General features: G+C 42.5%; 1 protein-coding gene across 1 annotated transcript in view; it reads left to right on the top strand.

Moving 5' to 3' along the window:
* Positions 1–25188, top strand: part of eipr1 (EARP complex and GARP complex interacting protein 1) — an 81453-nt gene that overhangs the window by 43371 nt on the left and 12894 nt on the right. The window contains exons 6-7 of the mRNA XM_084044946.1: positions 6652–6788; positions 24744–24911. Of these exons, the coding sequence (XP_083901072.1) occupies positions 6652–6788; positions 24744–24911 (305 nt within the window). The remainder of the gene's footprint in view (positions 1–6651; positions 6789–24743; positions 24912–25188) is intronic.

Raw genomic sequence — 25188 nt, 5'->3', positions numbered from 1 at the left:
TTGCAAAAATAGCAGGCCTACAAGCGTGTTGAAGGGCTATTGTTGCTAATTTTGTGCTACACCCTTGTATGATGAAGTATAAAATAGGGCTTGAATCAGATAAATCACTTTTGTCAGACGTTTTTCGTGTCGATAAATACAGCATAATATATTTAAAAAACGTTGCTTAAAATATTATTTGATGCATTGAAAAAGGGAATCGATTTAATAATCACTAAGACAGCCCTAACAGACAGAGATACAGGACAGCAGAGCAACGATGGGAGGTAGAGATGGTAGAGCTGGGTAGAAGGAGAGACACAGAAGGACAGAGGAGGGTTGGATTGAGAGAGAGAGAGAGAGAGAGAGAGAGAGAGAGAAGGACACAAGGAGGGAAACATATAGATTATAGGAGAGAGACTGAGTGAGATAAGGAGAGGGGAAGAGATGGCGGGCGAGAGAGATTGAGGGAGAGAGAGAGAGAGACACACAGAAGGAGCTTGGCAGCCAAGACAAATTCCTCCAGTGCTGATGAGAATGCTAATCTCCTCTCCTCCCTCTCTCCTTTCATCCATCCCTCCATCCCTCCATCCGTCAGTGGTTGATGTGTTCATCTCAAGCCTTGTCCAGCTGCAGCATGGATTTAACTGTCTCAAGGGCCAGGCCTGGATTAGTGTGTGTGTGTGTGTGTGTGTGTGTGTGTGTGTGTGTGTGTGTGTGTGTGTGTGTGTGTGTGTGTGTGTGTGTGTGTGTGTGTGTGTGTGTGTGTGTGTGTGTGTGTGTGTGTGTGTGTGTGTGCGCACGCGCGCGTGTGCGAGCATGTGGGAGAGAATTGTGTGGCTGTCCCACCAGTGTGCATTGTTTGAAGAAGGATTTGAGTTTGTGCGTATCACACACACACACAGGGACCAGGGAGGTGTGTGTGTGTGTGTGTGTGACTGCATGCACATGGCTCATCAATTAGAATCGCTGGTGGAATTGAGCGAGAACATCTCCACTGACTCACTGGCACAGCCACACACCTTGTCCAGCACATCTGTTCCTCACACACACACACACACACACACACACACACACACACACACACACACACACACACACACACACACCTCCCTGGTCCATTCTCATGCTAAAGCATGAACGCATGGTGATTTGACAGATAGCCCTGCGTTAGCATTGCTCGCGTTCCTATGAATGAGTGTGTGAGTGAGTGTGTGCTGTCTTGTTAGGGCCCCTGTGTGTGTGTGTGTGTGTGTGTGTGTGTGTGTGTGTGTGTGTGTATGTGTGTGTGTGTGTGTGTGTGTGTGTGTGTGTGTGTGTGTGTGTGTGTGTGTGTGTGTGTGTGTGTGTGTGTGTGTGTGTGTGTGTGTGTGTGTGTGTGTGTGTGTGTGAGAGTGTGTGCTGTCTTGTTAGGGTCTCTAATTTAGTTAGAGCACTAATAGGGCTGGGAACGCAGGACGCACGAGGCTCAGGCTTGTGCCAATGCACCACTCCTCTCTCCCTGATCAGAGCACCAGATCCACCTTTCTTCTGCTCTCTCTCTCTCTCTCTCTCTCTCTCTCTCTCTCTCTCTCTCTCTCTCTCTCTCTCTCTCTCTCTCTCTCTCTCTCTCTCTCTCTCTCTCTCCCTCTCTCTCTCTCCCTCTCTCTCCTCTATCCATCTCTCTCCTCTGTCCATCTCTCTCCTCTCTCCATCTCTCTCCTCTGTCCATCTCTCTCCTCTCTCCATCTCTCTCCTCTGTCCATCTCTCTCCTCTGTCTCTTCACTGTCTCTCCTTTCTATCTGTCTGTCTCCCTTTCCTTTTTATCTGTATTACTCTTCTGTCCCTCTCCTCTTCCTTTCTCTCTCCCTCCTTTCTGTCTCTCCGTCTGGTCTCTCTCTATCCCTCTCCCTCTTGGCTTCTCCTCTCTCCTGCCCTGTCCTCTACCTTGACTCCTTTCCTCTCCACCTTTACTGCACCCTTTCCTACGATGCTTTCTTAATGTTGTTTCCAGTCTGTCTGTCTGTCTGTCTGTCTGTCTGTCTGTCTGTCTCAGCCTGTCTGTCTGTCTGTCTGTCTGTCTGTCTGTCTGTCTGTCTGTCTGTCTGTCTGTCTCAGCCTGTCTGTCTCAGCCTGTCTGTCTGTCTGTCTGTCTGTCTGTCTGTCTCAGCCTGTCAGTCTTTATGTTTGTCTGCCTGCCTGTCAGTCTTTCTTTCTTTCTTTCCGTCCGTCGGTCCGTCCGTCTGTCGGTCCGTCCGTCTGTCGGTCCGTCTGTCTGTCTGTCGGTCCGTCCGTCTGTCGGTCCGTCTGTCTGTCTGTCTGTCTGTCTGTCTGTCTGTCTGTCTGTCTGTCTGTCTGTCTGTCTGCCTGTCTCTCTGGTACTGCTGCCCCCTCTGTCCTCTGTTGGTGAAATAATGACAGCAGCAGCAGAGTAGGTGTGTGCAGGGATGGAGCCGATCCATAATCTCTGCTCCACCAGGCAGAGCAGAGCCATGTAGAGAGAGAGAGAGAGAGAGAGAGAGAGAGAGGAGAGAGAGAGAACAAAAGAAGAGGCGGAAGGGAGGGGGGGGTTCATCACGTTAGATCAGTGGTCCTCAACCTTTGGGCCGGGGACCACTGGTGGGCCGCGAGGGTATTTGCAAGTGGCCCCCAAATAATTGGCAGGACACAACAATACAACATCACTTATCAGTTAATGTGTTGTTATAGCAACCCCAAAATATGCAAAGTAACTAAAGCGGTCAAACAAACTAGAAGAATAAGGTATAAAAAAATGTTAACGCTGGAGTAAAGTAAGTGTACCTCAGAAGTATACTGTATGTACAGTACTTGCGTTAACTCATTAAGACTTGATGCCGATTCTACAAATGCCTTCTAGACCAGTAGTTCTCAAACGTTTTCTTTCCAAATACATGTATTTGGCCGCGGACCCCCCCCCCCCCCCCCCCCCATTTGAAAATGTTTTGTGCCAGGGACCCCCCAGAAGAGAAGATTTGTATAAAAAAAACCATCAAAATGATTTAGATTTTTCACACAAAAAATAGCTAAAATGGCAGATGTACAAGCTTGTATGTCTGCTATTTTTGTGAACCCCTGTTCTAAACCACTGAATCCTAAGAGTTCTCTGAAAAAAACGTATGTTGCTATTTATAAATATATATGCAGTATATATATATATATATAGCTAAAGTATAAAATGCCACAGACGTTTTCCCAGTTTTAATGGGTTAAATGTACCTGACATAGTTGTGGGCGGAGCCAAGTCCAACAGGAAAGGCTTCAGTGTTTTCAGTCACAAAGCACTGAAGCATAATTAATCATGTGCATTCATTTCAATTAGTTCTGGCTTAAACACCCCCGGGCTTACAGTTTGATTTGGCTTTCAGCGATGCGGCCTTAACTACTTAAACCCTAATATATGGTACAACGGAGTTCCTCAGGGCTCTGTACTAGTGTATTTTATGTTGTATGGTCTAGGTTAAAGCACTATTTTGTGATAGTAGTCATTGCTATAGAGTGTTTTTTTTTGTTCTGTATCATTGGTCTCCCTGTCTCCCTAGCTCTTTAATAAACAGAAAATACATTTTCAGGTGGGTTGCCAATTTCAGCCAATCACGAGAGAGTACCCATTTATCAGCTTCAATTTGATAGTGTTCCAGTTCCAAGTTTGTCTGCTCATTTCTTTGCGTCATCACTTGCAATTTCACTTGTTTATCCTGTTTCCTGTGCGAGTTCTCTCTCCTGGCTGGATAAAATTGTTATCCCAAACTGATTTTTTTATTTTGTGTTCAATAAAGAGCTAGAGAGGCAGGGAGACTCCTGTTACAGAACAAACACTCTACATGGGTCCGCCCCGTGGGCCGGAACCGGCCCTTCGACTATCTCAATTCAGTCCTCAAAGACAAACAAAATGACCCCCCAAAAATCTTAAAAGGCAGCATTATCTTAATGGTTTTGAGGGAAATTAATCTAACTTGAGTATATACGTACCTGCATTCCATATTTTATCTGTATGTACTCAAATGTTAAAAGTTTGTAACAGCGAAACATTCTGCCATGGGTCCATAATTGTAACATAATGCAATATGTTTGATAATGTGAGTGATACAGCACAGCTGTAAAAAAGAAGAAAAAAAAGAAAGGGAGAAAGGAAAGTTTACCCTATTGGATCAAATTCATGCAGTAATTAATAATAATTCAGCACTATGTGTTTCAATTCAATAGTCCAACGTGAGACTCTTCATTCACTTTATCAAAGTCAGTATGGCCCCCTGGAAAAGAATGCTGCCCACACCTGCTCTATAGCAATGAGTACTAGCACAATATAGAGCTATTTAACACATATTTAATTTTCAACTAAAACAATATCACTAGAAGTCCAAGGAGGAGCTTTTTATTTATTGGTTTGTTGTTTTTGCGGTCTGAGTCGTTTAAGCGTGGATAACACTGAGGGATGAAGTGTATAGATCCTCTCTCCATGGGAGCAAGGTGAGGCAGAGGTTAGTGGGCCTAAAACATTGACTTACAGTAGCAGCGGGGTGCAACGGAACCAAGTACACATTTACTCAAGTGTTGTAATTAAAAGCAAACTAAATACTAGCTATTTTCACAAGCTTTCAGCTAGGTTTGAAATATGTAGTTCTTATTTAACTTTTTTACATTTGGACTATCATTTTATTTCAATTCATTCTTATGTGTTTCATATATGTAATTGTGTTCATTTTGTGTCATTGCTGATATTTTTGGAAGCTCATTGAGTATGCATTGTCATATTGTGCAATATATGTGACTTATTTTTTGCGATACTTCCAATTCTCAATATTTTTTTCTACTCCACTGCATCTCAGTTATTTGAAAACTTTTGTTACTATAGTTACTTTTTTTTTTTTTTTAAGATTTTTTTTTGTGGCTTTTTATAGCTTTATTGGGAGAGGGATAGTGAAAGTAGGCTGACAGGAAATGGGGAGAGAGATGGGGGAAGACACGCAGCAAAGGCCGTCGGGAACGGGACGCGAACCCGCGGCACGCTGTCTGTTAAGGGATTTCAACCAGGGTGCCTGGACCGCGACGCCACGGCCCAGGCCACTATAGTTACTTTTTAGAGTTTTTATTATTATTACAAAATATACATTAACCACTTCAGCCCTATACTGTATATTTTGGGCTTGTAGATCTTCATTTTTTAAGGATTTATTTTATACATTTGAAAAAATATATAATTTTGCTACTTTTACTCAAGTGAAATCTTTAATACCGGACCTTTTTACTTGTCTATATATTTCTACAGTACCTTACAGCGGTATTGATACTTTTACTTGAGTTAAAAAAAAAAAAAAAAGTGGAGTACTTCTTCCATCATTGACTTAGCAGCGGGATGAACAGAGCAGAGACAGGTACATGCTCGTTGCCTCCGGGGTCTGCTCACGCCTGGAGTGGGAGGGGGGGCAGGACCATATGGGTTCCTGTCAATAACACTCATGTGCTGTCAGGCATTCAGAACACAGCGATCCATATGCTGCGTGAGGCCACGCTGCGCCGCGGTCAGCTGGCACCACCGTGCTAATGCTCTGACCTTGAAGAGGGGCTTTTCTTTGTGGCCGCGCGCGCCGTCTTCTTTGAACAAATGATTTGTGTGGTCTTTGTGTCGACCGCACGTTGCAGGAACATTATAACAATAATTATAATAATAATGATACATGCTTTTCTAGATCATTGGTTTTCAAAGTGGGGTCTGGGGACCCCCAGGGGTCCTTGTGGGGGGTCCCCAGGGGGTCCCCAGCAAAAGTAGTTAATATAGCATCACAATCATTTTAACCACTTTAACCATACTTTATACTTTGGCTATTCAAAATATACATGGTCATTTGCAAGGAGCTTGTAGATCTGCAAAAAAAGAAATGATCATGAAAATATGTGCAAATCTTTGAATATGTATTTGTAAATCAAACCTTTTAACACAAATCTTCTCTTCTGGGGGTCCCTGGCACAAAATACTTTTGAGATGAGGGTCCGCAGCCAAGTACATATCATTTGGGGGGTCCTTGACATAAAGACGTTTGAGAACCACTGTTGTAGATACTCAAAGTCGCTTTACAAAAAACACAACAAATAAAAATGACTTTATTAGGAAAATAACTAGTTGGAGAAATAATCATCACGATTATTACATGTATATTTATCTTTAATTTCATTTTTTGAATATATATGTGTTTGTATATATATAATGAAACAAGTTTTATTATATTTTCCTCACAAAATGTCTTTGTTGGCTTTTAATTGCTGCTTTTCAAAACACAAATAATGCAGTATCAAAATTAATAGTAGCCACATACAAAATATAATGTCTTTGGAAGTAGATAAAAGCTACATGTTTAAACATCCATGTACAGTACATTTCTTTTAGACACGAGTAGAGAATTATTATTATTATTTTTAATCAAGATTATACTGAGCCTCTACAATTAATTAATTGCGACATTTTAATGTCACAGTTAATAGTAAAATCTCTATCTATCTACCTATATACCTACCTACCTACCTACTGTACCTAGAGCGTGTGAAAGTAATAGTAATGTATCGGACGTGTCGCTGCAGTCGATGAGCTCATTACTAGTTGATATTTTGATGAGATTCTGGTCTCATAATGAGAATTATTCATTAGATTCATCTTGTATCTCCCCCCGCGGCTCCAGATCTCCAGCACTGCAACTCTGGAGGGCAAAGGTCAGCTCAAGTTCACCTCCGGCAAGTGGAGCCCGCATCACAACTGCAGCCAGCTCGCCACCGCCAACGACACGGCCATACGCGGCTGGGACCTGCGCACCATGAGGTGAGCTACATTCAACCAACTTAACTTGTGTATGTTCAGGGACGTGCACAGATAGACTCTAGGTGGTGCTGCCCTTTGCCTCTTGACCAGAAGTGCCCTTTTTTTTCTTTCTTCAGTTTACAGCAGGGGTCTTCAACAGGGGGTCCGGGACCCCTAGGGGGTCCTCAGAGTTACTACAGGGGGTCCGCCAAATCTTTATGTGATATGATTTTTCTTTTTACCATAACCACTCGAAACCTAGCATCCCTTATAATAGCAGATAGCAGATCTACAAGCCCACAACGCCTCGCAGCGCGAGGCGTTGTGGGCTTGTAGATCGGCTATTTTTGGCAAAGAGGTATAGGGGTAGAGGGAAAAAAGAGCAGACCAAGTAAACAAAAAAAAGTATAATTTACTTGAGTACCTGCCCCTCAAAATGTCTGTGCACGCCACTGTGTATGTTTAGATGTGTACAGTATATTATTTGTTTCAGCTCTTGCTCATTGATTTTGCTATTTGTATCATCTGTTTAAGAAAGCACTTTTACCTTAGCGCTAGGTATACTCTTAGTTGCTTGTTTTAGCAGAAAATGCACTTAAGACTTCTGGTGATTAGTAGTTTCGTTCCCTACCTACGTTGAATGCACTTATTGTAAGTCGCTTTGGATAAAAGCGTCTGCTAAATGACTGTAATGTAATGTAATGTAGTGTATCGCCTCTGTTGGGTGGAAACCTCACATGTCCAAAACTGTGACTTTTCAGGATTCAAATTCAAAAACAGCTAAAGTAACAGCTCGACAAGCTCGAAATGTGTGGCGCACACATTTTTAGTGTGATCAAGCAGGGCGTTAATTTTCGAAAAAACACAAAAAAGTTAGAATATTGAGATAGGATGTTTCTGCCCGACAGCAAAGATATGTATAATATTGTTGCTGTTCGGGTGGAAACCTTGTATGTCGCTCTTCTTAACTCATTGAGTGGCCGAATTATTTCTGGCTATTTCTGGCCAGTACGATTTAGATTTCTTCTTTTTTTTCAAAGTAAAAAAAAAAGTGCTTAGGAAGCGAGATAGAGCCTTTTTTTAAATAAGTTAAACAAGGAGTGGATGGAGCTGCAAATCTTCAGATAATGATATATTGGGTTCTGAAAAAATAAACATTTTATTTATTTATTTATTTTTTCAATTTTTTTCAAAAACACGTGAAACACGTTAATGACACGTTGCACCATAGCGGTAAAAAAATGTGAAACACGTTAATGGCACTCAATGAGTTAATACTTTTCATTGGTTCAATATTTATAAAAACCCACACACACATTTAACCACTTTCACTTTGCAAATGTACCTAAAATGGCAGGAATAGACAATCTACTAGCTTATAATGCATCGCAACACATGTGAGTTTGTCATATTTTTGCTACTTATGTGTGACACTCTTGTACCACGAAGTAGGGCGTCAATGGACAGATGCCGCTTGACCAAAAATGAGTAGGTTGGAGAGGCTTATTGTCGACATTAGCCAGAGCGCGGTAGTCTATCCCCGTTTGACAATGCGCTAGAAAGACAGACCCCTGGGAGATGGATTGCTGGTGTGGAGCGCAACACCTACCATCAGGTCCCAGTATTTACCGCACCCAAGCCGTGCTACTCATACGCTGAGTTGGCGATGCCCGGGATCAAACCTATGACCTTGTGGTCGAAAGGCGAGAGCTCTCTTGACTGTTTACCCTGTTGTTTGTTGGATTCCTGCCATTCACACAATCTCGCACGTACTGTATAGTCTCCCTGGATAAGAGCGCCTGAACGCTTAACCCAGTACGACCTGAAGCCCATTCTAAAAATGTCTTCTAAATCCTAGCAGTTTTCTGAAAAACCTATATTTCTATGTCGGTGTTTCTCAAAGTGTTTCATGTCAAGGACCACCAAAATTGTATTGTATTTGGCCGCGGACCCCCATCTCAAAATATGTTGTTCCAGGGACCCCCGGAAGCAAATATTTCAGTTAAAAATGTTTTTAAAAAAATGCTTTAATAAGATATATATTCAAAGATTTGCAAAAATGTTCACGATTCTTCAAAAATAGCAGATCTACAAGCTCATAGCGCGGCACTCGGTGCCGCGCTATGAGCTTGTAGATCTGCTATTTTTAAATAGCCGAAGTATAAAATAATGGTTAAAGTGGTTACACAGAGGTTTGAATGGGTTAAACCGTGAATTGTTAACTTTGTGCGAAGGTCGTCAAAAGTTAGTTTTAATTGCCATTATCGGAAAGGTTCATTATTGGTGCTGCTGTAATCTGTAGGAGGCCAAGGTCAAGCTTATAATGTAAAACAAAATGCAAATACTCAGTATTGTTAACCAACGCTCGAGTCTGTGATCTGAATGAAACATTATATACTGTATCTATTTCCACATGCTACACGGCACTCAAATGCAGCGGTTCTCAAAGTGGGGTCCGGGGACCCCCAGTGGTTCTTGAAGAGGTTACCAGGGGGTCCCCGGCAAATTGAGTTAATATAGCATCATGCACTATTTTATACTTTGGCTATTCGAATACCGATCTATAATATCACAACACGTCGTGAGGAGATGCGTTGTGAGCTTGTAGATCGGCAATTATTTATTTGAAAAATCAACACAAATCTTCTCTTATGGGGGTCCCTGGCACAACATCTTATAAGATGGGGGTCCGCGGCCAAATACACAATTTGGGGCCCTTGACATGAGAATTATACACATTATAGCGGTGCATTAACAGGTGTTTTAACCCATTAAAACCGGGAAAGCATCTGTGTCATTTTAGATTTTTGCGTTGGCTATTCAAAAATAGCAGATGTACAAGCTCACAGCGCGACACTTCGTGCCGCGCTGCGAGCTTGTACATCTGCTATTTTAATTTTTTTCAAGAAGTAGAATCTTGAAAGATTCTACTGGTTTAGAAGGCATTTTTAGAATCAGCCTCAGGTCTTAATGGGTCAACACACACAGAATGCATTGTAGTGACTATCATCAGTACCGTGTAGATCCTTCAGAGACAGCAATGCGTCTTTCTGAACACCCCCCCCCCATTGTCCCTGTTACGTAACGGCCCTTCCTGCATCCTTGATGTGGTTCACGGATCTAATTAAAACGTACCTGTAGTTTTCTCTAACACAAGATAGAGTGCATGAGACACACTGGCTTAATGGTCCTGTTTGACATGGAGAGCGTGTACAAGCACACACTCGCCATGTAACGCCTGACCTTACGACCTCTGTGTGTGTGTGTGTGTGTGTGTGTGTGTGTGTGTGTGTGTGTGTGTGTGTGTGTGTGTGTGTGTGTGTGTGTGTGTGTGTGTGTGTGTGTGTGTGTGTGTGTGTGTGTGTGTGTGTGTGTGTGTGTGTGTGTGTCCACATCTCTGTGACTATATAATCATGTGTTCATGCGCTAATATAGTATGTGCCTGTGTGTATGTGCGATCGAGTGTGTGTGTGTGTGTGTGTGTGTGCATATGCATACAAATTCATGTGTGTGCAGGTTTCCGCTATCTGTGTGACCATAATATTGTGTATGTGCCTGTGTGTGTGTGTGTGTGTGTGTGTGTGTGTGTGTGTGTGTGGGTTCTGCTACAGGAATAATAATCACCTTGCTATCGATCGCTATGATAACGGCAAAGTGCCAGCAAAATTGAGAGAGGGGAGGGGTGAGTGTGAGAGAGAGAGAGAGAGGGATAGAGAGAGAGAGAGAGAGAGAGAGAGAGAGAGAGATGGTGTGAAAATATATCTTGGATGCAGATAGGAGCCTAGATGAAGATCAGATGATACACTGACATCATCATTCCATCATGACTTCGGCCTGGCGGAGACAAAAATGTATATATTATTTTGTTACAGTATATAAACATGGCAAAGTTACATACTGTGCCTTTAAAGATGCATGTTAGGTTCAGGTGCTGGTTTGGCTCTGGGCACGAGCAGAACATACAGGGCGGCAACGCAACATCTCTGATAATGATCATAAACGTAATTATACGTTAAGATGAAAATCTAACTAACGTCACCACTTAACCACAATGTTGTACCACCAGAGGGGGCTAAGGGCTGTGATTATTGACAACATTATAAAGATTATTATTTTGATATGCACATTGATGACGGCAATTTTTTTAATCAAGATGAATACCTGTCTTTGATGAGTAAAACAAAAGCAACATTTTGTAGGGGTATTTTTTATGTTGTTGGAAGAATTCCATTATCACCATTATCATCATCAACAGGTGAGAAACATGAATGAAATGCAACAAATAATAGGACAAATATTTTTCGTTGTACATTAATGATTGATATTGAATGTTCCAAAAATGTGGCCTTTACACTGTAAAATGTGTTCGTTCATTTACCAAATGAACCCGTATTTGTACTCTCTCAGAGTTAAATGAACGCAAAGGGTGTTACTGTTTTGCTTTCTTGTCATTGTTCAGATTTACACTGCATTGGCTGTATAGGTGAATGTCTTTAGATTCCTCTGTGTCAGATATGTGTGGCATGTATGCCAGGAGAGAATGTATTAGGTTTTAGCTTTGGCACGAACACAATGATACCAAGGACACGTACTCTCTGTGTGTGTGTGTGTGTGTGTGTGTGTGTGTGTGTGTGTGTGTGTGTGTATGCTCATACATGGGGACAGAGTAAGAGAAGAGTGTGAATGCAAAAGGTTTGTGAAGGTGTGAGTGTGAATGAGCTCAGTGAGTCATCGTTTGTGTGTGTGTGTGTGTACAGTTGGTATGGCAGCTGTGTGATGGCAGCCTCTCAGCACGGTCCAGTGGCTCCTCAGATGACCTCTGAGGTGTCTCCCCAAACACTCTCATACACACGGACGCACACACACACACGTGCGCGCGTGCGTGCAAACACACACGTATTGCATCCTTTCCTCGCTCCTTCTCCTGTCCTTTTCTCCTCGCTTTTCCTTTTCTTAGCTCTGTTCCATCCCAATTTGCCTCCTCTCCTCTCCTCTCCTCTCCTCTCCTCTCCTCTCCTCTCCCCTCCCCTCCCACACACTCCCCTCCCCTCCATAGACTCAGAGCTTGTCACACAGCGAGGCAGCCCAAACAAGCCTGCCCTGGTCAAGAACAAGGACAACGGGGGAGGGAGGGTGAGAGAGCATCTCAGCACACAGCACCACATACCGCCTCTCCTCCAGCTAGTTATCCAACACCCTGGAGAATAGCGTTGCCGTCGGGCAGAAACCTCTTATCTCCACATTTTAACTGTTTGTGTTTTTTCGTAAATTCACGCCCTACGTGATCATACTACAGCGTCACACAAAAGCATGAAAAGTAGCAGATCTACAAGCTCGAAACGCGGCGCGAAGCGACGCGTTTCGAGCTTGTCGATCTGCTACTTTTGATGCTTGTGCATTTTAATCCTAAAAAGTAACAGTTTTGGACTTATGAGGTTTCCACCCGACAGAGACGATATAGCACAGGCTTCTCCAGCCCCGCTGTCTTCCCCCAGCTCAAAGAAATGCACTGTAAAATATCCCTCCGTCTTAAAGTGATATTTCACTTTCAGACGTGTTTGGAGTCATTTTGACGTCTACTCTCAGGCTTTTGTGAGCACCCCAGGCTGTTTTTAAGTTGCTTGATTCAGAATTTAGATATTTGATATTCATTTTATCAGACCCTTTCCTACACAAACCCCTTGTACCTTCAAACTCCATTTTAGATTCATGTTATGATTCAAGGAAAGCACACGTCCTTGGTTCTGGTGACTGATATTGTCCTTCTAATGCATGAGGGGGGGCATGGTTTTTTTCAATTACTTTTTTCATTTATTTTTGAAAAAATAAATAAAAATAGAACAAGATAAAATAAAATAAATGAAAAAAGTAATTGAAAAAACCACGGCCCCCTCACGTGACAATATCAGTCTCACCAGAACCAAGGACGGGTGTTTTAGATGAATCTATCACAGTTAAAATGTTAAGTTTGAAGTGAAAATGGTAAGGGGGTGTGTCTGATAAAATGAATGTCAAATATCTCAATACTGAATCAAGCAACTTATAAACTGTCTCGGGTGCTCACAAAGGCCTGAATAGACGCTAAAATGAGATGTTTGAAAGTGAAATATCCCTTTAAATCCCTCTTAACTGAAATGGAACCAAATGGACCTGCAAGCAGGCAAGCGGGTCCATTTGGTTCCATTTGTTGTTTGACTGGAAACCTTGTCCAAAACCGTTCCTTTTTTATCATTGTTTTGAAAAACATTCAAAACAACAGAGCTTGTAGACAATCTACAAGCTCTGAGCTTGTAGATCTGCTATTTTCACGACTTTTATGCACGCTCCTGTACGATGAGGTAGGGCGTTAATTTACGCAAAAACATAAAACGTTAAAAAATGGATATGCGAGGTTTCCGCCTGACTGCGACGATACGCTGCTTCCTATTGTATGGTTGTGAAGTTGTGATTTGGGGCGTAATTTGTATGTTCTCAAAAGGTCATGGGCTTTACGTGCCATAGGTCACAAAAAGGCGTAGTGTAAGAGACCTTTGCAGCATTGGCTTGATGAGGGCCAATTAGCCCACATGTTTACAGCTAACACTATGCAATCCTGATCCTTAATTTAACTCTGAGAGGGTACAAATGTAGCCAAATGGATATTTTGTACTGTCTTTCAGTTACAAATAGATACATTTGACTGTAATCAGCCTTAATAATCCTCTAATGAGGACTAATAATGATGCATCTTTTAAAGATATTGCTGGAAGGTTCATATTAACAGGACCATACAAAGCATCATATTTGAAAACAAAAAATGTATCTAAGTAAAGGAACAATTGTGTACTTGAAACTGTACCAAATAAAAGTTTACGTTAAAGGTAGGGTAAGTGATATTTCTTCTGTTCAAACAAAACGTGTTTTGTTAGGTTAAAGCTCTATATTCTGATAATAATCATTGCTATAGAGTGTTTGTTCAGTGACAGGGGGTCTCCCCCTCTCTACAGGTGTGTTGCCAATTTCAGCCAATCAGAGGAGAGCCCATTTATCAGCATAGCATCGTTTTGCATAGCATTTATAGTTTTCCAGTTCCAGTTAATTGTGTCATCACTCTCATTTTCAGTTGTTTAATCTGTATCGTGTCTGAGTTCTCTATCCTGATTGGATAAAAATGCATTTTCTGTTTAATAATGAGCTGGAGAGACATGGAGACTCCTGTTACTGAACAAACACTCTACATTATATAGCAATGAGTACTATCAGAATATATACTTAACACTAACTAACCCTATACCTAACCCACTGAACAGATTTAAACAAAAAAACATCGCTTACCCTACCTTTAAAAGCCATATAGAGACTATACAGCAGAATCCCCATAAAAGACCTTTGAGAGTCCCTTTTTACACTCTGAGTTAAATCCACCCTCAGGATTTGGCTGTTTTACAAAATCTGATAATGTTTGCATTCTTGAGGGAAGGAAATGATTATGTTTTATGCTAGCATCATCTGTAATTGCACCTATCATTCGGCCGTCCTCAAAAATAGAAAGCATAAATTCTCCCAACGTTCTTTCACAACGTCCTGATGTGTTTGTACTGTAGAATAATAATGAAATAACAGCGTTGTATTAGTTTGTGGAGTGTATACAGTACAGTATGGCATTCACTGGTGCACTGGGTGCTTTGAGACCTTGATTAGGCTAGCTAAGGCTTGCAGTACTGCGTGTGCGTGCATGCGTGCGTGCGTGGGTGTCACTAGGGATGTTCTTATAGTGTTTCACCCCCAAATTCCTGTTTGCACCAACAGACCACATTATGGGGGAAACACACACACACACACACACACACACACACACACACACACACACACACACACACACACACACACACACACACACACACACACACACAGAATGAAGCGTGCAGAGGCTGTCAGGCCTGCGGCCATACCATGCACTGCAGGGTGCATACTGAAAAGCAGTGCTGTGCTGCAGTGAAGCATGGCTCCACAACACCTCCCCTGTTGTGGAGTGTGTGTGTGTGTGTGTGTGTGTGTGTGTGTGTGTGTGTGTGTGTGTGTGTGTGTGTGTGTGTGTGTGTGTGTGTGTGTGTGTGTGTGTGTGTGTGTGTGTGTGTGTGTGTGTGTGTGTGTGTGTTACTATATTAGTGAGGGTCTAATGTCCCCACAAGTATAGTAGAATTTTGAGAAATTGTTATTGTGAGGACACATTTTCTTTGACCTCACAAAAAAAAGGAAGGGAAAAAAAGGGAAAGATTCAGATTATGGTTAGTATTAGACATTTAGAGGTTAAGGGGTTGGGGTTAGAGTTTTCCATATTTCATACTGCTGTGCAAGCTCACGTCACAGCGCAATGGTTATTGTGAGCTTTTTAGAAGTGATATTTTTTCTGCAATTTTTTTGCTACTTTCAATGTGTTGATGTCCTCGCAACTATAGTCATTCAAACATGAGTGTGTGTGTGTGTGTGTGTGTGTGTGTGTGTGTGTGTGTGTGTGTGTGTGTGTGTGTGTGTGTGTGTGTGTGTGTGTGTGTGTGTGTGTGTGTGTGTGTGTGTGTGTGTGTGTGTGTGTGTGTGTGTGTGTGTGTGTGTGTGTGTGTGTGTGTGTGTGTGTGCGTGTGTGTGTGTGATGGAGTGAAAGCAGATGGAAAGGGGAACAGAGAAGTGGTGATTGATAGCGGTGCTGTTTGGCCCCTTCAGAGCCCAGGTTAAAAGCCAGCTGTCTTCCTCTTACACTGACGACTGTCAGAAACCCCTCAACCAGGCAGACAGCAGACCCTCTTCTATTCTGTAAGAAACCATCTGAAACACCATGCTAAAAATCCTTAGCACGGGTCCGTGTGGTTACATTCGTACAACTCTCAGAGTTACAAATGGATACAAAAAAGAACCACTAAGGACAATGAATAGACCTTTGAGGCAGTGGAACCAATGCTGTAAGGCCATGGGTTCGCAGTCTATTGTGGAGCAGGGCCCACTTGAAAATATTGAAAGCTTTCGCGGCCCACCCATCTACCACTTAACACGGCTAGCGTGTTCAGTGGTCAGATTGGTGGGCATTTTCAGAGCATTTTCAATATTTTTTATGGTCAATCAATCGATCGTGTTCCGCCTTGGAATTAACCTTGTGTATTTTTAAGTTATTAATGGTATCACTTTTTTAATATTAAGGTAGGGTAAGTGATATTTTTTGGTTAATCCATCAAGACAGGGAAAGCAAATGTCATTTTAGATTTTAACCACTTTAACCATTATTTTATACTTTGGCTTCAAATATAGCAGATCTACAAGCTCATAGCGGGGCACCGAGTGCTGCACTAGATTGTAGATCTGCTATTTTGTGCTGCTAAAATGTGTGCAAATCTTTGAATATATATATTTTTGAAAGCCATTTGTAACTCAAATCTTTGCTTCTGGGGGGGTCCCTGGAACTAAATATTTTGAGATGGGGTCCTTGACATGAAAAAGTTTGAGAACCACTGATATAACAAAATACGTTTTAGAAAACTGTTTTAGAAGACATTTGTACAATCGGCCTGGTCAGGTTAAAGCTCTATATTCTGATAGTAATCATTGCTATAGAGTGTTTGTTCAGTAACAGGCATCTCCCTGTCTCTCCTGTTCTTTAATAAACCAAAAATACATTTTCAGGTTGGTGACAACATTTCAGCCAATCAGGAGAGAGTACCCACTTTATCAGCTTAATTTGTCTAGTGTTCCACTTCCAATTTTGTCTGCTAATTTCTTTGTGTCATCACTTCCAATGTTACTTGTTTAATCTGTATCCTGTCTGAGTTCTCTATCCTGATTGGACAAAATTGGTATCCTGACCTGAAAATGCATTTTCTGTTTAATAAAGAGCTGGAGAGACAGGGAGACTCCTGTTACTAACTCCTGCTACACTCTATAGCAAGGAGTACTATCAGAGTGTAGAGCTATTTAGCACTTATTTTAACCAAAGAAAATCTCTTACCCTACCTTTAATGTCATATTATCATTAACATCTTAGTGTTTCACCAACTATTTGGGGGTCCACTTGCAATACTCTCGCAGGGACCATTTCGGTTACCTTTGTACACTCAGAAGTAACCAAACGGATAATAAAACAAAACACTGAAGGAGTATTCACTGATGCTACAGGGAACCCAAGGTAAACCATTATGCAAAAAAGGAAATAAATAAATAAAACGTTCCGTATCATATTTTATTCACATATTCAAATACGCCCGCCATTATGCAAACGTGTTAGCTATTAGGAGTATCGTATTTCACATTCAAATACAGGGCCATTATGCAAAAAAGTGTCTACTGTTATCTCCTGTAATTTTTTCCCACTTTTTGAAATAGTAATATTCCACATATGCCGACGTGCTGATTTAAAGCTGACCTTTCTTAACCCCCGAGACTGTCAAGACGATCAATCTTAGGTAACCTTTTCACGATGTCACAGAGCGATGGCAAACCCTGCCACCAGACGTCATAACCTTCATAACGGAAAAGATAAGGAAAATCGGACCAAATTTGCATTTTTTTCCCCTTCGTTTACGAATGAACGTCGAATACGTTTTGTTTGACGTGTTAGCGGATCGATAAGCTCACAGCGCATCGTGCTGCGACGCGTTGTGAGCTTGTCGATCGGCTATTTTCAGCGAAAGCTTTCCCCACAATAACAGAAAAGGGAAAAGACACTAGCATAGAGCCCTGATGGACTCCGGTTAAGTGGTTAAGGGCTATGCGATTTCTACCCTCTCAGAGTTAAATTAAAGGAATAGTTCACCGCAAAACATGTATTACTCACCCCATGAAGCCTTGAATTCATGGATGTATATTTTTATTTTATTTTTTTGGCACATTCCTGAGCCAATAATCTAATATTTGGCTAATTTAAGTTAACAGGAGGCCAATCTTAACGAGAGCAAAACTATATTTAAAACATTCTCTTTGAAACCTGGATCATCAGCAGGCCTCCCAGTGATTACACTGTGAGAGTTGTTTTATTAGTTTAGATATTTTTTTTAATATAGTTTTGCCCTGGCCTCCTACTGCTCCTGCGTCATCAAATATTGGGTTATTGGCACAGGAAGAAAGAAATCCCTATGAATTCAACACTTGGGGCGAGTGAGTGATTCCTGAAGTCATTTTTTTGGGGGTGAACTATTCCTTTAGCAATCCTTTTCCTGTTTCGTTACTACTGAAGTGATTGTATTTAGATGTGTAGGAAGTAACTAAGTACATTTACTCAGGTACTGTACGTTTTATTCATAGAGCACCTTTCACAGTCACAAAGTGCTTTACAGGTTTAAAAACATAAAACATAAGGAGATGTAAAAAAAAAAAAAAAAAGCACAAGCAAATGAGTAAAATAATCAACAGTCAAACAACCCCAAAAAAGAAACGGCAAAGCACTAACATTAAGTAACCATTTCGTCTCTGTCGGGTGGAAACCAAAACTGTCAAATTCAAAAGTATCAGATCTGACTGCAACCTCAAAACACGGTGCGAAGATCTGCTACTTTGATGCCTTTGTGTGACGCTGTAGTATGACCGTGAAATTAAAAGTAGGGCATTCATTTACGAAAAAACACAAAAAGTGGAGATAAGAGGTTTCTGCCAGACTGCAACGATTTAAAGGTAGTTCTACTTTCCTTGAGTATTTCCATTTTTCGATACTTCATACTACTACTACACTGCTTCTCAGAGGCAAATATTGTATTTATTTTTTGACTCCACTACAATTCGACAGCTTACTAGTTTGCAGATTTAGATTATTATTACAAAACATACATTAACTGATAAACGGTGTTGTATTATTGTAAAGTTAAGCTACCCAGCAGCACATAAAGCCATTAACACCAGCCCCACCTTTATACCAGCTGCAACATTAACCCGTTTAATCCGGCAACGCATCTCTGTCATTTTAGATTTCTTTGGCTAGTAAAAAATAGCAGATATACAAGCTCATCGGTGCCGCACTATGAGCTTGTATATCTGCTATTTTGTTTTAAATCTTTCAATATATATTTTATTAAAGCCATTCGTAACTCAAATCTTTGCTTCTGGGGGTCCCTGGAACAAAATACTTAACAAATGCTCGCTTTTAACGGCAGATCTACAAGCTCATTGTATATCTGCTATTTTTGAACAGCCAAAGAAATCTAAAATGGCAGAGATTCCTTCCCGGATTGAATGGGTTAAGGCGATGAAGACGTTAATTAATGCATTGCTAATTACAAAATCCAATGATGATTGCGGAATGAGCCGTTCTGCATGATGAACACGTCCGTTTGCTACTGTTAGCACGTTCTGATGCCAATACTTTTGTTGACCTTTCACTCGAGTAAAATGGATTTTAACCACTTTAACCATTAGTTTATTTTCAAAAATAGCTTTGGCTTTGGCTATTCAAAAATAGCAGATATACAAGCTCATAGCGCGGCACCGAGTGCCGCGCTATGAGCTTGTAGATCTGCTATTTTTGAAAAAATCGTGAACATTTGCAAATCTTTGAATATATGTATTTTTAAAGCGAACATTTGTAACTCAAATCTTTGCTTCTGGGGGGTCCCTGGAACAAAACATTTTGAGAAGGCGGTCCGCGGCCAAATACATGTCATTTTGGGGGCCCTTGACATGAAAAAGTTGAGAACCCCTGATATAGAAACATAGGATTATCAGAGAACCGTTAGGATTTAGAAGACATTTTGTAGAAGGTCTTAATGGGTTAAAAGAGTATTTCTACATTGGTGGTACGGCCGCTTTCGTTCAAGCACTTCCTCCGCCCGCTTCCCCAACGGACTATCTACAAGCTCACGGGCGCGCCGCCACTGCCAGCTTGTAGATCGGCTATTTTTTACTACTTTTTGTGCGACACTCTTGTATGATGAAGTGTAGGGCGTTAATTTACGAAAACAAAAAACATAAAAAGTTGATATAAGGAGATACGAGGGGTCTTTGGAAATGAAATCAAACAGTTTGAGAACCGACTGATGATCCGATGATCCCTTTCTTTTATGCATGGACAGACTTCCCCCTCCCATGCGCTACTCGGTGGCCTTTCCTCCATGCCTGGTTGTGTGCCAGGCTGTCCCCCCCTCCCCTCACCCTCACCCCCCCCCCCTCTTCGTCTCTGAGCCAGGATTTAATTCTGATCAGCGATGAAATCATTACCCTCTTCTTTCCATTTGTCTTTCCTTTTTCCTCTCCTCCTCCTCCCACCTACCCACCCACCCACCCCACAGAGGTTGCCATAGAAACAGAGGAGTGTGTGTGTGTGTGTGTGTGTGTGTGTGTGTGTGTGTGTGTGTGTGTGTGTGTGTGTGTGTGTGTGTGTGTGTGTGTGTGTGTGTGTGTGTGTGTGTGTGTGTGTGTGTGTGTGTGTGTGTGTGTGTGTTTGAGTGTGTGTGTGTGTGTGTGTGTGTGTGTGAGTTCCAGTCGATCCCCTCAGCAGAGCGATTTATCACCCAGACTAAGGCAAGAGAGCCAGGAGGGGCAGCGTGTGTGTATGTGTGTGTGTGTGTGTGTGTGTGTGTGTGTGTGTGTAGTCTGACTTTTTTTTCTATCTTTGTACCTGCCCTTCTACTTATTTACATCTTCCTTTATCTTCACGCACGTATATACAGTATATGTGCGTATGTGTGTGTGTGCTTTTGTTTATTTCCTGTTTGTGTGTTTTGATGTGTGTGTACTGTGTACCTAACGGTGTGTGTAATACCCCCCCATACCCCCACCCCCCTCCTCCAGCCTAGCTTGGCTGGATGACTCTAGATTCAGTGTGTTTGCAGGCTTAGGCCGTCCAGCAGCCATAATCCCCTACACACTGTCTGGAGGCTGGCCTTTCCTCCCCCAAATACACACACACACACACACACTTCCTCGTCCAGTAAATGGTGTAGAGTCCTGGGACGTGTGTGTGTGTGTGTGTGTGTGTGTGTGTGTGTGTGTGTGTGCGAGCACACGTGCCTGTCCCCCATGCCTGCACTGCATGCACAGACATGCGTGTGGAGGAAGAGGAGGGTGTGTTTGGAGACATGGGAGCGAGAGAGAGAGAGAGAGAGGGGGAAACGGTGAAACTAACCCAATTTCCTGCTCCATTTCCTCCTTCACGCAGTGGGGTTGAGTTTTAACACCCCGCCACCCTACAGCCTGGGGTCACGCCTCTTACCTTGGAGCCAGAGAGAGAGAGAGCGAGGGAGAGGGAGAGAGAAGGTGGCAGGGAGAGGCCACAGGGAGGGAGGAGGGAGGACTGTAAATATGAAATATCCCCCACCTGAGAATGAAATGAAATCATTTTAACCCATTAAGGCCGGAGCTTCCCATTCTACAGATTTCCTCTAAATCCTAGCAGTTTTCTGAAAAACGTATGTTTGTATATCCGTGGTGCTCAAACTTTTTCATGCCTTTTTCATGTTTGGCCGCGGACCCCCCCATCTGAAAATATTTCGTACCAGGGACCCCACCCACGAGCAAAGATTTTAGTTAAAAATGTTTGCTTTAAAAATGTATATATTCAAAGATTTTCAAAATGTTTCCACAATTTTTCCAAAATAGTATACATCTACTATTTTTCAATAGCCAAAGTATAAAATAATGCTTTACGTGGTGACACAGATGCGTTCCCGGTTTTAATGGGTTAAGTTGAAACAGGAACGTTGTATAGACCAATTATTTGTTTACTAACATTGAGACTGAATGCACAGGTGATTTTTTTCATGCAATCAATTCTCAACCTGTTGTTTCGGGGTGCGCTGGTTTCAGCACACCCCAACCCCCCTCTTGTGTGTTGGCTAGTGAGGCGCGTCCTAGCGAGACCTGACAGAACAGGTTTCATTTGGAGCCAGTATGACGTTTGGAGCCAGTGTGACGTCGTCTGTTAAGGGGTCTATTGGATCGATGGAGCTTTTTTTAAGGAAATGCATGCTGTTAAAGCACATGGTTTCCATATATATATATATATATATATATATATATATATATATATATATATATATATATATATATATATCTGTGCTGTCGGATGGAAACCTTGTATATCCAAAAACGTTTTTTTATTATTGTTTTAAAAAACAATTTAAAAGGGTGAAAATAGCTGATCTACCAGCTCAGATCCGCTACTTTCACTAGTTTTGTGCGACACTCTTGTATTTAATTTATGAACAAAACGTAAACACGGTTACTGCCCGACAGTGACGGTATATACTGTATTATATAATATTGTACATTTTGTGCTGAACAGTTATGTTTTATAATGAAGATTTATTGGCACAAAAAGGAAATGAATAACGACAAAAACACAATAAACAAATGTTGTTATCGGCTATCAGCCAAATTGTTATTTAAAACATCTGTATCGGCCCAGAATTTCCGTGTGTGTGTGTGTGTGTGTGTGTGTGTGTGTGTGTGTGTTTGTTTCACTGCCATACAGTGAAATGAAGGTCCCTGTTATCCCGCTCTGTGTTGTGGCATCTTTGAGCCCATATATGCGCTCCAGGGCCTCCTCAGGTGTGAATGTGACCAATGCATCCCCAGCACGTCTGTGTGTGTGTGTGTGTGTGTGTGTGTGTGTATTCCATGACCCGCCGCCATGACACGTCAGCATGTGGTGGCACTTTAAGCTTGTGCCTATTGGACACTTGCCATATTTTCTCTAGGGAAAATAAGGCAGCTGACCAAAACGCACAAGCTGTCCTTTTATCACCGGAAAAAGATGAATATATCTGTATATTTACAATCTACAATGTAGGCATTTAGCAGACGCTCGTATCCAGAGCGACTTATACATAACTAGTAGTAATAGGTAAACAGGTAAATAGGTAGATAAGTAATATAGGTAAACACATACAAAGTGCCTCAGTAAACTAGGATCACAGGTAAACCAGGAAACTATCATCAGTTTAAACAATATACTATCTGTAAACGGAAACTATGATTTTTTATTTTTGCTTCAATCAGTTGATTAACACATCAACCGCCAAGAACGTAGTCCTACGGTCCGTTAAATCCAACTGTTAAGCGCCGAGACCGTAGTGCTACGGTCCGGGTGCATTTTCCTTTTTTTCGATTTCTTTTTTTTTTTTCAATTTTCTAGGGGGACCATTTTCAGTGTAACACCACCGGAAGTCGACCGGAAGTGCGATCCCGTTTTTTGTTTCCCGTCGGCCTCCATTCTAAGGCGCACACAAAAACCTGTGTAGTTTTTTCTCCTCGCATTTCCCATGTTAACATAAACGGTCAGAACTCAAACATGGCGGCTCCGTTTGACACGTGGTCTGGACTAATAGACGCAGGGACATGTGCACGTTGTTTACAAACAGTCCATCGCGCATTCTAACGGATTTTAACGGGGGAGTAGTGAGGGACCAATCAGGGCCCAGTATGCAAATATGGGGCGGGTTTATCACCAGAGGCATTTCTTTTTAATCCGCCCCTTGGTAATGCAGGTTCCACACAGAGATTCCAGACTAATACCTACGCAGTGATATTAGTGTGGCCATGCCAGCCTACCACGGAACATGCCGGTAGGCCCCGACCATGAGGCGTTGTGCCTGTGTTCTTGCCGTTCACTACCAAGCCCCACGTACTGATGACACCAATGTCACGGACCAGTGGCATTGATGACACACACACACACACACACACACACACACACACACACACACACACACACACACACACACACACACACACACACACACACACACACACACGTACGCATACACACAGCGGCAGTGGAACGAGTAGTCTTGACCTAATTGAAGCCCGGCGTCCCGCCCCGGGTCATTTTCGTATACCTCTCTTATTTTAATGAGATTTTTAATTAGCATGTTAATTGCCTAATGAGATCAGTGGGCGGGCGGCTAGCCGGGGCTGTAGCTGCTGGTGGCAGAGCAGCGGGGGGACAGCGCACCGCATGGGGCATTCAGCTCTGATGAACAAAGACAAGGAGAAACACTGCTCTGTGCTAGAGAACCCAGGAGAGAGGAGAGGAGAGGAGGAGGAGAAGGAGAGTGGGGGTAGCAGGGTAGTGGTCTTAAAATAATAATAATGAAAGAGCAGGTTTGGAGCTGAGAAGGCAAACAAAAGAGAGATGTAGATGAGATGAGGAGGTGAGATAAGGAGAAAGAGGAGAATGGAGCTGAGAGAGGAGGAGACTGGCAGGAGAGACGGAAGGAAACCCCTCCTCTCCTCTCCTCTCCTCTCCTCTCCTCTCCTCTCCTCTAACCCTACAGGTTTCAGGCTGTGTTCTTTATGTAATAAGAATAACGTGCCGTTGCTGTCGGGCTGAAACCTCTTACATCCATTTTTTTTGTGTGTTTTTTTTAAAATAAATTAACGCCCTACTTGATCATCAAAAGCAGCAGATCCTCAAGCTCTTGTAGATCTGCTGCTTCAGCTATTTTAGAATTTGAATCCTGAAAAGTAACAGTTTTGGACATGGACAATGGTTATGGACAGAGATGGTATGATGTGGCCCTGCTTCAACTCTCTCTCTCTCACCCCTGTCATTCTCTCTCTCTCTCTCTCTCTCTCTCTCTCTCTCTCTCTCTCTCTCTCTCTCTCTCTCTCTCTCTCTCTCTCTCTCTCTCTCTCTCTCTCTCTCTTTCTCTCTCTCTCTCTCTCTCCCTCTCTCCCTCTCTCTCTCTCTCTCTCTCTCTCTCTCTCTCTTTACACCCCTCCTCCCCATCAAACCTCCCTCTCTTTCCTTCTGATCCCAACCTTCCATTCCTTTCTTCCTTTTGATTGTCTGCTTTTCCTCTCTCTCTGTTTCTCTATGTCATGCACCTTTCCCTCTGTCCGTATACCCCCCCGTATAAACCTTAATACTTTAAAGATGTTTACAAAAGATGTACAAGCTCTCATTGTGGCACTAAGTAATGTGCTGTGAGCTTGTATATCTGCTATTTTTGAATAGTGGTTCAAATAGATTGTGATGCTGTGTTAACACATTTTTCTCTCTCTCCCTCTCTCTCTCTCTCTCAGTCAGATCTACTGCATAGAGAGTGCCCATGGGCAGCTGGTGCGTGACGTGGACTTCAACCCCAACCGTCAGTACTACCTGGCCAGCTGCGGCGACGACTGCAAGGTCAAGTTCTGGGACGTGAGGAACGTCCAGGAGCCCGTCAAGACGCTGGAGGAGCACTCCCACTGGTGGGTTATTGGGGGGGGGGGGGTGTGCGGTGGGGATGGGGGGGACACACGTGGGTGGAGCAGTGGAGGCAACACACCACTAAAAGCTGTGGGCCCCCAGGGCCTCACTGTGTGGGCTGGGGGCCCCACTGGGTGGGCCGTGAGGAGATTCATCATCATATCCTTTTATATCAGTGGTTCGCCAATCGTTTTTTTTTTTTAGCTCGAGACCCCAAAAGAGAAACTAGACGTTTGCCCAGAAATGAGCAGATCTACAAGCTCTGTGAGCTTGTAGATC

The sequence above is a fragment of the Gymnoscopelus microlampas genome (genome assembly GCF_963454915.1).
Source record: "Gymnoscopelus microlampas genome assembly, chromosome: 20".
Lineage (NCBI taxonomy): Eukaryota > Metazoa > Chordata > Actinopteri > Myctophiformes > Myctophidae > Gymnoscopelus > Gymnoscopelus microlampas.
This window is presented reverse-complemented; position numbering and strand designations above follow the sequence as displayed.